Genomic DNA, 17827 nt, shown 5'->3' with positions numbered 1-17827 from the left:
TTGTGCATGGAGTCTGAGCAGATAGGGGAAGCCCTAAATGGCTTTTTTGCTTCGGTTTTCACTAAGGAAAGGAACCTTGTTGTGAATGAGAACTTTGAAGAGCAGGAAAACAGGCTTGAACAGATCAAGATTGAGGAAGTTGATGTGCTGGAAATTTTGGCAAACATTAAGATTGATAAGTCCCCAGGGCCAGACCAGATTTATCCAAGGTTGCTAAGCTGCTGGCGAAGATCTTTGCTTGATCACTCTCTCCACGGGAGTCGTACCGGAAGATTGGAGGGAGGCAAATGTTGTTCCTCTTTTCAAGAAAGGGAACAGGGAAATCCCTGGAAATTACAGACCAGTCAGTCTTACATCTGTGGTCAGCAAGTTTTTGGAAAGAATTCTGAGGGATAGGATTTATGACTATTTGAAAAAGCATAGTGTGATTAAAGGGAGTCAGCATGGCTTTGTGAGGGGCCGGTCATGCCTTACAAATCTTATTGAGTTCTTTGAGGAAGTCACGAGACAGGTTGACGAGGGTCGAGCAGTGGATTTGGTGTACATGGACGTCAGCAAAGCATTTGATAAGGTTCATAAGGCAGGCTCATTCATAAAGACAAGGGGTGTGGGATACAGGGTGATTTGGCTGTCTGGATTCAGAATTGGTTGGCTGACAGGAGGCAGACAGTGGTTGTAGATACTAAGTTTTCTGCCTGGAGGTCAGTGCTGAGTGGTATCCTGCAGGCCTCTGTTCTTGGGCCTCTGCTCTTTGTAGTTTTTATGAATGACTTGGATGAGGAGGTTGAGGGGTGGGTTCGTATGTTTGCACAAGGACACAAAGGTTGGAGGTGCCGTTGATAGTATCGAGGGCTATTGCAGGCTTCAGCGAGACATTGACAGAATGCAGAGCTGGGCTGAGAAATGGCAGATGGTGTTCAGCCTGAATAAATGCGAAGGGATTCATTTTGGAAGGTCGAACTTACATGCTGAATATAGGATGAAAGGCAGGATTCTCGGCAGTGTGGAGGAACAGCGGGATCTTGGTGTTCAAGTGCATAGCTCCCTCAAAGTTGTCACCCAAGTGGATAAGATTGTTAAGAAAGCATATGGTGTTTTGGCTTTCATTAACAGGGGGATCGAGTTTAAGAGCTGCGAGGTTATGCTGCAGCTCTACAAAACCCTGGTGAGACCACACTTGGAATATTGTGTCCAGTTCTGGCCGCCCTATTATAGGAAAGATGTGGAGGCTTTGGAGAGGGTGCAAAGGAGGTTTACCAGGATGCTGCTTGATCTGGAGGGCTTGTCTTACGAGGAGAGGTTGACTGAGCTCGGACTTTTCTCTCTGGAGAGAAGGAGGAAGAGAGGTGACCTGATTGAGGTGTACAAGGTAATGAGAGGCATGGATAGAGTCGATAGCCAGAGACCTTTCCCCAGTGCAGGATTGACTGCCACAAGAGGTCATAGTTTTAAGGTGTTAGGAGGAAGGTATAGAGGAGACGTCAGAGGGAGGTTCTTCACCCAGAGTTGTGAGCGCATGGAATAGTTTACCAGTGGAAGTCGTGGAAGCAGAGTCATTAGTGACGTTTAAGCGACTGCTGGACATGCACGTGGACAGCAGTGAATTGAGGAGAGTGTAGATTAGGTTATTTTAATTTTGGTTTAGGATTATTCCACGGCACAACATTGTGGGCCGAAGGGGCTGTACTGTGCTGTACTTTTCTATGTTCTAAGCTAGCTTTCAAAATAACTTGTGTTTGCAATTAGATTACAATTTAGGATACTGTTATACTATGCAATTAAAGTTTACTTAGGTGGTTGTACATTTCTCTCTTTTTCCAGGTTTTTGAATTTTGTTAGGCCACCCTCCATTTGAAATATGATAATTATATCCACTTAAAATTCCATTTGTTGACCTCCCTAAGAAAGAAGCAATAACTTGAATTTAGTTTATTACGTGCACTATTCTGGGATGTTCATCAGTTGGCTCATTTGCATAGAGTAATATCCCACAAGCAACCAAAGTGTTAAATTAGCAAATGATTATTTTTGGTGGGTATTGATTGGATATTGACTAGGATACCAAAGGAATTCCCTGCTATTAAAAAGGTGCCATGGGATCAGTTATGTCCACCTGAACAAGATGCTGAATGACTGTGGCATCTGCAAGACAGCACCATTGGCAGTGCAGCACTCCATTGGTATTGCAGGTAGCATGTATGCATCCATGAGGAAATATAACATCATCCGCATGCAAGGGGAAGGGAGAGAAGGAGGAAATTAAAACTTGGTAACCAATCCTACTGTTGAATGTGGATTATAAAATCTTGTCTAAGTTCATTCCAACTGGAGCAGGTATGTTCAGGGAGCCGTCATTCACCCAGCCAAACCTGTGCTGTGACAGGCGTGAAGCTCTGACACCCTTGCGGTCCTCTGATATACAGTTGCCTACGTGCAGGGGGTGGGGGCGTGGACACCTGCCTCTCAAGTGTGGACCAGGAGAAGGCCTTTGACAGGATATCTCACACCTGTATAAGGGATATGTTGTTCCAAATGGACTTTTGGGAGGGAATCTGCAATTGGCTCGAACTACTTTATACCAACATCAGTAATGCCATCTCAATCAATGAGAATGGAATCAGAAAGGTTCCTGATCTGATCTGGAGTCAGGCAGGACTGCCCAATCTCTCTCGCCTTGTCTGTGTGTTGTGTAGAGCCTTGCGCCAGATCACTTAAAGAATGTGAACATGGGAGGGACACCTGGATTTGTAGCCCTCTGTAGCCTGGAACAAAGTATTCCTGTACTTAGAGTTCTGAGGAAGAATCACTAGATCCAAAACGCTAATTCTTGATTTATCGCTTCCTGGATCCAGCCAGACCTGCTGAGCTTTTCCAGCAACTTCTGTTTTTGTTATATATGGTTCAGAGGGACTGCTGAGATGAGACAGAAACTAGACAGATCCCTCTTCACTGGCTAAAATCCTGGTCATCAGGTGTGTGGTGTATCCAGTGTTTTTATATGTGGTGTAGATCTGGCCTATTCCCAGATCCCATGCCACTACAGTCACCAAGGCTATCTTCCACTTCATCTGAAGGTCAAAGACGCACTGTTAGGAGAGACATCGTGTACAAAGCTCTAGGTAAACGATGAAGAACATACCCAATGCTTCCCCCATCCTGATGGCCAACTTTTGTGAATGGTTGAATTAAGCTGTGCGCAGACCCTCTGCATGCAAGTACCAAGTATCACTATGTATTGAGGTTCTGTCTATCTCTCTGGTGTTACAAAGGATGGGCCTGACCTCCCTATCATGCAATGCTCCAAGTAGTTGGATTGTCTGTATCACCTGCCCCTCTTTGAAAAGTTTGTAGAGAAAAACACTTTTGACCACAAGGCTATTGGGCCAATGGTCAGCACGTAGCATCCTTGAGACCTGCGGGAAAAGGAGAGGGTTTATCCTTTCGCATGGTTCCCTCAGCAGAATGTCAAAGCCATTTGGCAGAATGCCTCGTTGACAGAACTTTACAAAAAGCACCAAGATGTAGGTTGGCTGGTAGCAAGAAGGGTTCTACCTGTGAGATCCTTAAAGTACACCTGTACTTTTTGTGTCACTGCACACTGCCCTCAAAGCAGCTGTGGGGAAGATGTGACTCCTTCTGGAATATGCGTATGCAAAGAAAGTCTGGAGAGAGATGGAATTGGTTTTGTCAAGGTTTGTACCGAGCTGCTCTGTGATGCAAGACTCTGTACTGGGGTCATTAACCCAGACAAGCTTCAATACACCTGAAAGATAGTGAACTCAGTGAAAGATTTGGTCTGCCTAAAACTTGTTGGTGTTCCAGTGCAAAAAAGTTGACCTTTGCCAAGTGATGAAGACTGGCACATTCCAAGGCCCAGGACTTTGTGCTGAGGTACACACTAAAGCTTGGGGAAGCTGCTGCCAGAGTGGAGTGGGAAGAGCCCACCATCTAAGGTATTTCTGCCGAAGTACACTGGGAGTCTGTTCAGTTCTCAGACCTTGACACTCCTCACTAAATGTATTTAAATAGTGTCTTACATGAGGCTTTGGCCTTTGCAACTGCAAGGAATGTCCAATCCAAGGTTTGTTTTTCTTGATACGTGAAGACTTTACAGAACTTGAGGTTGGTTGGCTCGCCAAGCTGGTTTGTTGTTCCGCAGACATTTCGTTACCGTGCTTGCTAAGTGCAGTAACGAAACATCTGCAGAACAACAAACCAGCTTGGTGAGCCAACCAACCTCAACACCCACAACACGAGCTACAAATCTATTCCAAAACCTTAGACACTTTACAGAACTGCTGTATTACATGTGTATGTACGTAAAGATTTTTGAGTGGATCAGTATATTTTCACAGGCTTAAATTCACAACCTTCCAACTCGCACATAAGTTTGCTTCTAATGAGTTAAAATGATGCTCAGCACCAATTTGATCGAAATCTGTATCCTATCCCACACGGTGCTGCTTGCCCAATAAGTTTCCCTGTTTCTTAATATGTCAAGTTTGAAAATGAAAACCAGAATTTAAAATCCCTTTTTATTGTTGTCTCATCCTATCTCCATGAATTTGCCAAGCTACTCCCTCCTACACCCTTCAGACCGCTAGCATTTTTTTTGCGTCCCAATCCCATTGCTTGACCTTTTTATTGATAACAAAACCTTCACTCTTTGTGGAATTGCTGGTTGCTCTCCTAAACTCTGCTTCTGTGGTTCAACATCTGTTTACCCATGAAGCACTTTGGCTTATCTTTTAGGCATTGTATGAACGTATGCTTTTTTTATTATTGCTGCAGGTTGCCTTGGTGATACGCAATTCAGTTTTCGAATTCGACAAACAATGGGGCACAAGTTATCCATGAATGGAGATGAAGAGATGTACAATCGAGATGCACCTGTTGTTCTTCAGGTCTGTTTGAGTCAAGCTGACACCAATCTAATACTTTCTTCATCTATTTAGCAACAATAATGTACTGCAAATCTACCAGCTTTGAGATTAATGTTAAAACATGCTGAAACAGTTCAGAATTATCTTGCACTTTGTGCAGCAATGCCATGCATTTTGCAGAATGTGAAACCTGGAGCCATTCATTCTTCCTCCTAAAACTACTTGTTACACCAAGTAGTTGTTAAATAACGTTATTGTTAAACAAATTATACCCCTTTCTCCTGTCTTCATCCTGCCTGCCTCCACAAACGTGAATATAATGGAAGGCAATGAACTGTGAATGTTGGAAATCTGAAATGAAAACAGAAATTGCTGGAGAAAATCAGGTCTAGCAGAGTTAATGTTTCAAGTCCAGTGATAGCAACACAGAGGCACCTTGTTCTTTCCTTCCATTTGCACAATTCCAGTCTGTTTGTGCTCTTTGCGTGTTATTTCCATTTTCTTGTGTATTTATCCATTTGTCTTATTAATTACTCAGAGCTTTGCTCCTTCCCATTTCTGTATTCTTAACCGATTGAAACACTGCACTTATGTTTCACACCTGGAACTGTATATTCTTATAAATCTGGCCTCTACTCCCTTTGTTCCACTTTTGGTGGCTGTACCTTCATTCTCCTTGGCCACACTCTTTGGAATTCTTAGAATACCTTCCCCAATACTCTGTCACCTCCTTTTAAGAGCACCCTGTTCTGACTGAACTTCTAATCACTACTTACTGCCTCTTTCAACTTCATGTACATGTGGTGATGAACCCTGTATGAAGTGCTTCAGGATGTTAACCTACATTTTTGTGTGGTAGGCTGTTCAATGCTGTATCTTCATTAGGAAGCAAGCAATGTGAAGATAACAGTAAAAGAGAGGAATGTTCTGAACGGGATAATAATTGATAGATAATGTCCTAAGAAGTTAGCATTACTGTAAATTGTAAGTCATCTGATTCCCAGTTTAATGAGCCTTAGTTTGCTGAAAGAAGCAAACATGGGTGGCTGACCACATTCTTCCATGCTGTAAGATATTATGACTCTGGTATGTTTTATATGTTAACGCAATGATGTTTTTATTTTAGCGGGATCGAGCACATTACTATGGATTTGTCTACTTCCGACAAGTCAAAGATTGCACGGTTAAACGAGGATATTTTCAAAAGGTAACCTTCTCTTGCTTACAATGTTAAACTGACTTATTTGCACACAGATTAGAGTCAACAATTTGATCAAAATCATTGTTTGAAAAGTCAGCCTGCCTTTCCACACAAGTAGATTAAGGGAAGAACTTGTGTGCTCTGTGACTTATTGGACTACATTATTAGAACATAGAACATAGAATTGGAGAGAATCTTTGTGATCAGATCAAAGGCCTTATTTACTGACTATCAGCAAATTATTTCTTTTTAATTTGATTATGATGCATAACTACCCAAGAACAGTGCATACATTCAACCTTGGTAAGTGTCTCTAAAATAGGAAACGTGTACTTGTCCTCAAATGGATTCTGCACAACTCCGGTCTTTTTTTCTCTGCTTGGTGATGTGCAATCCCTTGGGAAAAGGGTGTATTACCAAATGTGAAAGTTACCAGTGAAAAGATTCTCTGTGACTGTCACAAGTTGCTCCATGACTGGAGAAGCTTGCTATAGTTGGCAAGTAGCTTTTTTTTTGTTGTTTTCTTGGTCTGTTCCTTGCAAATTGAAGCTTTCAAGATCATTCCGTTAAGAAATTTGATGGTTGTAGAAGTAGGTGGGTTTTTTAAAACATTTTAATACTTATCTTAATTATTGTTTTATGGATATTTTACAACTTACTTGCTAAGCTTCACTTAGGAGAGTCAACGGTAACACTGAGCTAAAAACCTTCTAATTTAGAAAGCAGTCCTGGAAACTTTGAAGTCCAGTGTTTTTGTATTATGTTAATTCTTTACAAATATTCTTTTGGATAGTTTTAAAATTGCTTTCCCATTGTTTTTAAAGCACTGTCGTATCCTTACTTTTCTAACTTGCCTGTGTATTATTTCCTGTATTACCTTTTCCCTATTTACTGATGATAAGCTCGATAATAACCTCTATTTATAGAGTTTTTCAGAACCAAAAATATTTCTTGGCACTTCAGAGAGGCATCATCAGGTGAAAATCGGCACAAAGCCTAAGGTTGTGCCATTAGGAGGGAATGCCCAATGGTTTGAATCAAAAAGGTGGACATTAATTAAGGTGTTAAGAGGATGGAGATATGAAAGAGTTAAGAGCAAATTCCAGATCTTGGGGCCCAGACAACTGAAGATATAGCCTTCGATGGTAGGTTGGAGTGGAGCCAAGAAAGTGCTGTCTTGTGAAATGTAAATGTGGAGGAGAGATGACTGAGGAGAATTGGTGGTTGATCACCTCTTAGTGTAGAGTGATCAAAGAGGATGAGGAGGAAAATAGAAGGTGATCAAGAGGTTCTTGGTTGTTGCTTTAATTTCTGTAAGAGCAGGAACTGATTGGAATTGCCTGGAACATTTACAGGGATTTCAGATTCTCTGTTTGAGTATGGTGTTTATTTGTGTGTGTGGCTGAATGGGTTCTTTGACCATCAGATCTTTCGACCCTTGGTGCAGAATGCTGCATGTGAGAGGGGATTCAGATTGCAGGACTTGCTTCCTTTCTCTTTCCTTCCCTGCCTTATCGTTAAGATATTGAGACTTGAAACACGATGCAGCTTTTGAGGACTGATTTGTCATGAGTTCAAATAATTCGTAGCAAACTGTTTGTGGTCGTTATTTGGTACCAAATTAGCTTGAAGGTACAAGAAATCGCGTGGTGGTGATGGAGGGTTGTTTTTCCCACTGGAGGCCTATGACCAGTGGTGTGCTGCAACGATCTGTGCTGGCTCCACTGCTTTTTGTCTTTGGATGCAAATATTGAAGTTATGGTTAGTAAGTTTGCAGGTAATGTAGCGGAAAGCAAAGAAGGCTACTTTGGATTACAATGGGACCTTGATTCGATGGGCTGAGGAGTGGCAGAAGCTGTTCAATCTAGATAAATATAAAATGCTATCAGAGATAATGGGAACTGCAGATGCTGGAGAATCCGAGATAATGAAATGTGGAGCTGGATGAACACAGCAGGCCAAGCAGCATCTTAGGAGCACAAAAGCTGAAACTGCACCTTGCAATCGCGAACCATTTCAACTCTCCCTCCCATTCCTTAGACGACATGTCCATCCTGGGCCTCCTGCAGTGCCACAACGATGCCACCCGAAGGTTGCAGGGACAGCAACTCCTAGTCCGCTTGGGAACCCTGCAGCCCAATGGTATCAATATGGGTTTCACAAGCTTCAAAATCTCCCCTCCCACTACTGCATCCCAAACCCAGCACAACTTGTCCCCGCCTCCCTAACCTGTTCTTGCTCTCACCTTTTCCCCTCCTCCCACCACAAGCCGCACCCCCATTTCTGACCTACTAACCTCATCCCGCCCCCTCGACCTGTCCATCCTCCCTGGACTGACTTATCCCCTCCCTACCTCCCCACTTACACTCACCTCTACTGAGTTCATGCCTGCCTCTTTAACTTGTCTGTCTCCTCTCCACCTATCTTCTCCTCTATCACCTTTGATCCACCTCCCCCTTTTGCCCTATTTATTTCAGAACCCTGTCCCCCTCCCCCTTTTCTGATGAAGGGTCTAGGCCCAAAACATCAGCTTTTGTGGACTGCTGCTTGGCTTGCTGTGTTCATCCAGCTCCAAACTTAAATATAAAATGCTACATTTTGACAGAGCAAATCAGAACAGAACTTAATGGTAAGTCCCAGAGAGTGTTGCCAATCAAGGAGACCGTTGAGTGCAGGTTATTAGTTCCTTGAAAGTGGAGTCGCAGGAAGACTGGGTCGTGAAAAAGACATTTGATATGTTTGCCTTTATTGGCCAGTGCATTGACTATAGGAGTTGGGAGGACATGTTGCAACTGTACAGGACATTGGTTAGGACCCTTTTAGAATACGGTGTTCAGTTCTGGTCTCCCTGCTGTAGGAAAGATGTTAAACTTAAAAGCATTTAGAAAAGACTGACGAGGATGTTGCCAGAATTGGAGGGTTTGACCTATAAAGAGAGGCTGAACAGGCTGGTGCTATTTTCCTTGGAACATTGAAGGCTGAAGGGGTGACCTTACAGAATTTCACAAAATCATGAGGTATGGATAGTGTGCGAAGTCAAGCTCTTTCCCCAGGATAGGAGAGTCCAAACTAGAGGGCATAGGTTTAAGGTGAGAGAGGAAAACATTAAAAGGGATCTAAGGGGCAACTTTTTCATGCAGAGGGTGGTGCATGTCTGGAATGAACTGCTGGAGAAAGTGGTGGATGGTGGTACAATTACATTTTAAAAAGCATCTGGGTGGGTACAATGAATAGGTAGAGTTTACAGGGATATGGGCCAAACGCTTTCAAATGGACTAATTAATTTAGGATATCTGGCCAGCATGGATGAATTGAACCAAATGGTCTGTTTCCATGCTGTGCATCTTGATGACTACAGTGTCAATGCTGCTGCTGCACTTCAAGAAGAGCTGCAGACAGTCTTCAAAGGATTTTCTTGGCCTTCACTAGAATATTGGCCATTTGAGAACTGAGGGTAAAAAAGAAGCACCTGGCGAGAGGCAATTGCAAGCCCTTTGGACACATTGACCTGTCTTTCAAAGTTGATTTTGCAGTTTTGCCTGAATGTTTGTGAAGGTGGCTTCAAGAAAGACAATGATCCTTTCATTGAATCTGAGGAATATGACAAAGGCAGCCACAGTGCACAATACAGATCTTACTGCAGTACTGGATTGTGGTGATGTAAACTGCTGTGTAAACTTGGAATTTTGTTGACTTAAAAATCTTTTTGTACAACATTTTCTGTTGCTTCCACACTTTGTAGAAGGCTGGGCTGGCGCTGCTCCTACTGTTGAGCTCCTCATCAATAGTGGCTTTTTGATACAGATGACTGTTAAGGAATGGGAAGGGTCAACATATTTTAGAGTCTCTCTTTTAGCATATACATGAACTGGAATATTTCACTGACAGTGAATTGATGAGTTTGATCTTGGCAGCTTTCAAGGACAAGTCAACTTTTTTTGCGTGCATATTTGAAAACTGAATGTTGTTTGTTGTCGCCACTCATGTAAATTACAATGTAGCATTCTGGAAACTGTAAATTGTGCATGTCTGTAGTGATCAGTTTAGTTTCACTAGTGATGAAATTGAAATGAAAGAATTGCCCATCTTGGCAGTGATTTAGTGCTGACAGTTGAGACCAGTTGATGTTTGAGGTGATTAATGACTTTTGGGTGGATTCGAACTAGTGTTCGGGCTATCATGCATTTCTGAAGAAGGGTCCAGACCCAAAGCATCAACTTGCCTGCTCCTCTGATGCTGCCTGACCCACTGCTCCTGCCTGTGCTCACTGTGTTATCTCTTACTTGACACCAGTTCATATTTTGATGGTGTTAGTCCAGGTCTCCCAATCCATAGTTTCAGTCATGTGAAGCAGTTACAGGGTTGTGATGTCTTTGGTTTTTTTTTGGACATTGGCTCTTTGGATCATTAGTTTAAAGATTTCAAACATATAATGATTCTGAGGAAGGGTCACTCAACCAGAAATGTTAATGCTGATTTCCCTCAGCAGGTACTGCCAGACCTGCTGAGCTTTTCCAGCAGTTTCTGATTTACAGCATCGGAAGTTTTTATTTGGCTTTTAATCCATGGAGTCACAAGATTTAATGAGCCAAATTCTTTGGTCAGGTTGATTTAATGCAATGAAGAGTGTTCAGCATTTTCTTGGATTTATGTGGAACCAAATACTATGCCAGAAGATCCTTTCAAGTTTATCTCTGGAAAAATTTTCACAACTGATTAATCTCCCTTCTTGATGGCTGTCTCAATAGTTGGAAGCTCTTCTTGTCTGTCATATCTGTGTAAAAGCCCTGATTTGAGCAAAAGATTTGAAGACTTCAGCAGGAAATCAGTGGGAGTTAAGGCTTTGTTTTTTCTCATCTGTTTGTTTATTGAACTTTTCTACAGTGCTGATTCATTGTCAGATTCTAGTACAAAGTTCTGGAAGATAGATTGGAAGGTATCAGTTGCCAATTTCGATTCATGAGTGAAGAGGTTTTGAAAATGCTCTGTGCAATGTTGACGAGTATCACTGTCATCCCTAACAGACACCATCCTGAGAGTAAAAGGGTTTTTATTTTTCAGAAGCAATTTCTATAGATGGTCCTGGTGACTTCATAAAAGCTTTTTTGATCAGAGTATTGTTGAATCTCTTGGGCTTTCTCTTCTGAACTTGTCATTGGGTGTCAGCCTTGAGCAAATGGAATACTGCAGCTTTGAATGTTCGAACTTGATTCGGTCTACAAGGCATGAAGGCTGCTGCTTTCTGTCTTAGAAGTTGTATGTTTTAGGATTGCTTCCGTCAAAGCAGTTCTGATGATAGAAATGCTCATACCTAATAGTCGGGTACGGTAGTGTCATGTAGCTGAATTTATTTGACCTCAGTGGCTTAGATTGGGATGTGTGAAGATTTTCCAAATTGGTCATAGGTTGCATTTTGTATTCCTCATGTCAGTTGGATGTTTCAGATTTGGAACAGAATCTTTTTCTTGGGCTTTTGAGCGTTGATATCTTGGTGCTAGATGTTCTTTTAGCTACTTAGACCTGTTGATATACACGTCACTGAGATCTTTGACCTGAACGAAGGTGTAATCAGGGAAGTGCCAATGCTTTGATTCAGGAGGCCTCCAAGTGGTTTAGCAGAAGGGTATGTTTGATATAATGAGGCCAAATGGAGCATACATCCTTAGCAAGAGGACATAATTTGCATTTGGCTCTTCTCACTGTTTCTTCCAGTGGATATCTTTGTCTGGCATCTTAGCCCCCAGCCTTACTGCCTTGTGAGCCTACCAGGAGGATTTGATGACATTGTTGAAAGGATCATTGGAAAGAGCAAGGCTCTTCCACTACATTAAGGTGATGACCAATAAAGGGAATCCAGGCTAGGGTGGGGCATGTGAAAAAGATGTGGGAAAGGAAAGGGAGTTTTGAGGGTAATTCGGGGATTAAGGATTTGTTCCTCCTCTTGATCTGTCCTTTTATTATGCTTTTATCTCTGTCCTTTAACTTGACCACAGCTTTTGAATTCTGTACCTTCTTTTGTACTTCCTTGTTTTATTTTATTGTCTTTGCTTAGCATATGGTTTAAAATGTCCTGCACAGCAAGCTCATTGATCTCAATCAATACAGCGTGGAAAAAGGCCTTCTGGCCCATTTTGTAGTGCTGGACATCAAGCATCTATCTTATCTTTACTGATCCCTTTTTCCAGCACTTGGCCTATAACTTCATTTGCAGTCGTTCTTTTGAGTGTTTGACCTTTGCAGCAACCTCCTTTCTGTTCAGCTGAAGTCTGCACATCTCTATGATTTCAGTCGTGTCCCAAAAATGATGTTGGTGCCCCAGATGTTTAAATCCTACATCATTTGTCTTGTCAACATGCTCCATTTTCTTTCCATTCTTAAACTAATTTATAACAAAGAAACCTGAGGTCACTTCTCCCTGTCAATCACCTGATTCCTGGAAGTCCTTTTGCAGAGTGTGAATTACATTCCTTGGTATTCATTGGTTCTGTTGTAAACTCTAACTTATTTCAGCTTTTCTTTTCCTAAAGTCATTTGTAGCCACTCCATTGTATCCCAGACTGGTATTCGGGATTCTCTCAAGATCATCTGTCAGTGTCCTATTTATAGAATCCCTTATTTTTACTATGTTCTTGCATATTTTTCCCCCTTCATTTGTAGGCACCACTTGCACAGTGTCACGGTGATTTTTTTTTAGTTGTCTTTTGAGGGGTCTCCAAGTTCACTGCAGGTGTCTGTCAGTTTAACACATTTAGGAGTTCTCACCACCTCTGATCTCCTCTTTCTACCACTGAGAAGAAATACAAATTGTAAAGGAAGTCTCGCAAGGACTAATGGTTAAATGGCAGCCCATTAAATATTCCATTCATAACCGTGCCATTTATTTTGTTTGGATTTTCTTTGGCAATTTATTTAGGGGTTCATAATTTTCGTTTGAATGGGATGAGTAGGAATGCAACAAACTTTTGATTAGTGGCACCTGTGGGACCAGGAGAGTGTCAGTTGATCAATTCTGTTTAATCAAGAGGTCTGCGTAATCAATGGAAAAACACACCCTCTGAGTAATAGAAATTTAATTCTGGGAATACCGTATCTCTTTTATATACTTTATTTACAGCACAAATCACTTGAGTGATAATGCAACTTTGCCTTGAATAAAGCTTGCCGGCAGAGAGCCTTCTCACTTGCCCCCTCACCTGGGTACTCAGTGACATAGCTGAGATGATGATGATAATACAGTCAACCTCCACTATTTCGGGTATTAAATTACCTCCGGTATTAAATTTTTTGTTGATTTCTCAAGAGTGGTCGTTCATAAAGGTGCCTAGTAAAGCAAAGTTTGCTATATCTTATTAGCCTGTTTAGAGGTGAGAAGTAACTACGATATTTTATGAATAAAAATAAGCAAATATGTTAGGCTCAAAGAAATCTGCATCTTAGAAAGTTCTACCACATAATACTACTCTGTAGATTTCAGAAATTACCCCAAAGAATTGCCTTGGCATTCACTTTCTTAGCAGTAAAATGTAATGAGCGATAGCTTGTGAGAGGGAATGAAATAAGTGCAAGAATTTCAGTCACAGGTGAATTCAAGTGTAGTTTTAAAACAAAATTTCAAATTAATGTTTGATTTTCTATGTTTGTTATTGATGCAGCTGATACTATTAAACTTATTTTTATTGCCTTTTCACCATTACTCATGGTTACACTTGAACCACTGAAGTCTTTACAATAATATTAAGTCATGAATGCCAAAGTTAGTAGGGTCAGATGGGACAGAATCTGTGTGGTAGAATTGAGGAACCGCAAAGGTTAAAAAGCCATAGCTGGGGTTGTGTACAGGCCTTAACAGTAGCCAGGAGCTGGGACGCAAGATACACCAGGAACTAGAAAAGGAGTGTAAGTAAGGCCAAGTCACAGTGATCATGAAGGATTTCAACATGCAGGTGGACTGTGAAAATCATGTTGGTAGTGGATTGCAAGAAAAGGAGTTTGTGGAATGTCTACAAGATGGCTTTTTGGAGTAGCTGGTGGTGGAGCCCACAAGGCCACAGGCAATACTGGATTTAGTGTTGTGCAATGATGCAGACTTGATAAGGGAGGTTAAGATAAAGGAACCCTGAGGAGGCAGTGATCATAATATGATTGAATTTATTCTGCAATTTGAGAGGGAAAAGATAAAATCAGAGGTAATGGTTTATAGCTGAATAAAGGCAACTAGAGGTATGAAGGAGGAGTTGGGCAGAATTGGGCAGAAGAGGAGCCTAGCAGGAAAGACAGTGGAACAGCAATGGCAGGAGTTTCTGGGAGTAATTCTGGAGCTGTGGAAAAAATTCATCCCCAGGAAAAAGAAACATAGCACACGGAGGATGAGGCCACCATGGTTGACAAAGGAAGACAGGGATAGCATAAAAGCAAAAGAGAAAGCACATAATGTAGCGAAGGGCAGTCGGAAACCAGAGGATTGGGAAGTGTACAAAGACCACCAGAAGGCAACAAAAAAAAAGAGGGAGAAGATTAAGTGTGAGGGTAAGTTAGCCAGTAATATAAATGAAGACACAGTTTTTTTTTGTGATATATAAAGGGCAAAAGTGGACATCGGACCACTGGAAAATGACTGTGGAGAGATAGTTGTGAGGAACAGGAAATGGCCAAGGAATTGAATAATTACTTTACTCACATCTTCCACTGTGAAGACTGATGTGTGCTCCTAAAAATCCAAGAGTCAGGGGGCAGAGTTGAGTATAGTGGCCATCACCAAGGAGAAGGTGCCAGTAAAACAGATTGGCCTGAAGGTGGGCAAATCACCTGGACTAGAAGAACTACACCCCAGAGTTCTAAAGGAGATAGCTGAAGAGATTAGTAGAAGCGTTAGTGGTGATCTTCCAGGAATATGAGAGTCAGGGAAGGTCCCAGAGGACTGGAGAATTGCTAATGTGACACCCCTGTTTAAAAAGGGAGTAAGGCAAAAGATGGAAAATTACAGGCCAATTAGCCTAACCTCAGCCATGGGTAAGATAAGGGCCCATGGTGTTAAATGCAAGGTGCTAGCATGGATAGAAGATTGGCTGTCTGGCAGAAAGCACAGAGCAGAGATAAAGGGGTCTTTCTCAGGATGGCAGCCAGTGACAAGTGGTGTTCCACGAAGGTCAGTGTTGGGCTCCACAACTTGTCACTTTGTACATTAATGATCTAGTTGATGGAACTGTGGGCATTCTGGCTAAGTTTGCAGATGCTAAAAAGATAGGTGGAGGGACAGGTAGTATTGAGGAAGAAGGGAGGCTGCAGAAGGATTTGGACAGGTGAGTAGAGTGGGCAAAGAAGTGGCAGATGGAGGACAACATGGGAAAGTGTGAGCTCATGCACTCTGGTAAGAAGAATAAAAGCATGGACTATTTTCTAAATGGGAAGAAAATTCATAAGTCTGAAGTGAAAAGAGACTTGGGAGTTCTGGTCCAGGATTCCCTCAAGGTAAACGTGCAGGTTGTGTCAGTAGTCAGGAAGGCATTTATTTTGAGAGGACTTTAATATAAAAGCAGGGATGTACTTATGAGGCTTTATAAGGCTCTGGTCAGGCTACATTTGGAGTATTATGTGCAGTTTTGGGCCCCATATCTCAGGAAGGATGTACTGGCCCTGGAGTGAGTTCAGAGGAGGTTAATGAGAATGGTCCCAGGAATGGAAAGCTTAACGTATGAGGACTCTGGGACTATACTCATTGGAGTTTAGAAGGATGGCGGGAGGGGGGGCATCTAATTGAAACTTTCAGAATACTGAATGGCCTGGACAGAGTGGATGTTGGGAAGATGCTTCTATTTGTAGAGGAGACTAAGACCCGAGGGCACTGCTTTTGAGTAAAGGGAAGATCTTTTCAGAATGGAGATAAGAAGAAACATTTTCAACTGGAGAGTGGTGAATCTATGGAATTCACTGCTATAGAAGGCTGTAGAGGCCAGGTCATTGAGTACTTTTAAGATGGAGATAGGTTCTCAATTACCAAGGAGATCAAGGGCTATGGGGAGAAAGCAGTAGAATGGGGTTGAGGAACTTCTCGGCCATGATTGAATGGTGGAGCACTCTCAATGGGCCAAATGGCCTTATTTCTGCTTCTCTGTCTTATGGTCTTGTAGTTCTCACCCACCAACAATGCCAAAGGCACTAATCAGGATGGTGTATAACTTGGAGGAAAATTTAGAGGTGGCAAAACTTGCTGCTTTTGTTTACCTGCTGGTAAAAGTCATGGAATTGAGAGATGCTCTTGTGATTGTACTTGTTCAATTCTAAGTTAGTTTTTCTGATTGCTGCATACACTCAGCAGCTAACCTTACCTAGCATACAACGCCACACAGAGATCCGTTGTGTGAGGCTCAACATTGTTTTCGATCCAGTTTCTAAGGTCAAAAATCATATGACACGAGGTTACAGTCCAACAGGTTAATGTGAAAACAAACATTTGGAGCTTTGCCTCACCTTCAGGTTTAAGGTAGAAGGAGTGAAGCTGTGAATGCTTGTTTTTAAGTAAACCTGTTGGACTGTAACCTGGTGCCATGTGATTTCTGCCCTTGTCAACCCCTGTCCAACACTGGCACCTCCACATAACAATGTCTACGAGGCATTGATTAGAGCAAAAACAGCCAACTGTGGACAGGATCCTGTCATTTGATGTTTAAAGTACAATGTGTAACATGTTAAGAGATAACAAGGTGTACAGCTGGATGAACACAGTAGGCCAAGGACCATCAGAGGAGCAGGAGAGCAGACATTTCAGGCCTAGACCCTAACATGGTAAGTTAGGTTTCATAAAATAAACCAAAGCTGGATTGTATTTGTGTCATCATGTCCTTACTTTTGTTTTTCTTTCCCCAGTCACTGGTGCTGATTTCTCGACTTCCTTTTGTGAACCTCTTCCATTCTCTACTGCAACTAATTGCACCTGAATACTTTGAGAAGCTGGAGCCTTGTCTAGAGGCAGGTTAGAGCATTTCCAGGAATGTTACAATTATAAGAAACAGCAAACGCAGAATATCCTACATAAAATTTGTCCTCCTAGGGGTATATAGAACAGTACAGCAGAGAACAGGCCCTTCAGCCCACAATGTTGTGCCGACCATTGATCCTCATGTATACACCCTCAAATTTCAGTGATCATACGCATGTCCAGCAGTCTCTCAAATGTCCCCAATGACCTTGCTTCCACAACTGCTGCTGGCAACGCATTCCATGCTCTCACAACTCTGTGTAAAGAACCCGCCTCTGACATCCCCTCTATACTTTCCTCCAACCAGCTTAAAACTATGACCCCTCGTGTTAGCCGTTTCTGCCCTGGGGAATAGTCCCTGGCTATCAACTCTCTCTATGCCTCTCATTATCTTGTACACCTCAATTAGGTCCCCTCTCCTCCTCCTTTTCTCCAATGAAAAAAGTCCGAGCTCAGTCAACCTCTCTTCATAAGATAAGCCCTTCAGTCCAGGCAGCATCCTGGTAAACCTCCTCTGAACCCTCTCCAAAGCATCCACATCTTTCCTTTAATAGGGCGACCAGAACTGGATGCAGTATTCCAAGTGCGGCCTAACCAAAGTTTTATAGAGCTGCAACAAGATCTCACGACTCTTAAACTCAATCCCCCTGTTAATGAAAGCCAAAACACCATATGCTTTCTTAACAACCCTGTCCACTTGGGTGGCCATTTTAAGGGATCTATGTATCTGCACACCAAGATCCCTCTGTTCCTCCACACTGCCAAGAA

At 42.2% G+C, this 17827-nt stretch overlaps 1 protein-coding gene across 6 annotated transcripts in view; it reads left to right on the top strand.

Annotated features, from left to right (window-relative positions):
* dennd6b (DENN/MADD domain containing 6B) overlaps positions 1-17827 on the top strand; it is a 100630-nt gene that overhangs the window by 14383 nt on the left and 68420 nt on the right. For all 6 annotated transcript variants that reach the window (XR_009447213.1, XM_059654540.1, XM_059654541.1 and 3 more), the window contains 3 exons: positions 4792-4904; positions 6010-6090; positions 16948-17053. Coding sequence is in view for 5 of the 6 variants with exons in the window: in XM_059654540.1 (XP_059510523.1) it covers positions 4792-4904; positions 6010-6090; positions 16948-17053 (300 nt within the window). In the remaining variant the exon portion in view is untranslated. The remainder of the gene's footprint in view (positions 1-4791; positions 4905-6009; positions 6091-16947; positions 17054-17827) is intronic.

The sequence above is a fragment of the Stegostoma tigrinum genome, chromosome 25 (assembly GCF_030684315.1).
Source record: "Stegostoma tigrinum isolate sSteTig4 chromosome 25, sSteTig4.hap1, whole genome shotgun sequence".
Taxonomy (NCBI): Eukaryota; Metazoa; Chordata; class Chondrichthyes; order Orectolobiformes; family Stegostomatidae; genus Stegostoma; species Stegostoma tigrinum.
The sequence above is the reverse complement of the archived record's forward strand: the minus strand, read 5'-3'. Positions and strand labels throughout refer to the sequence as shown.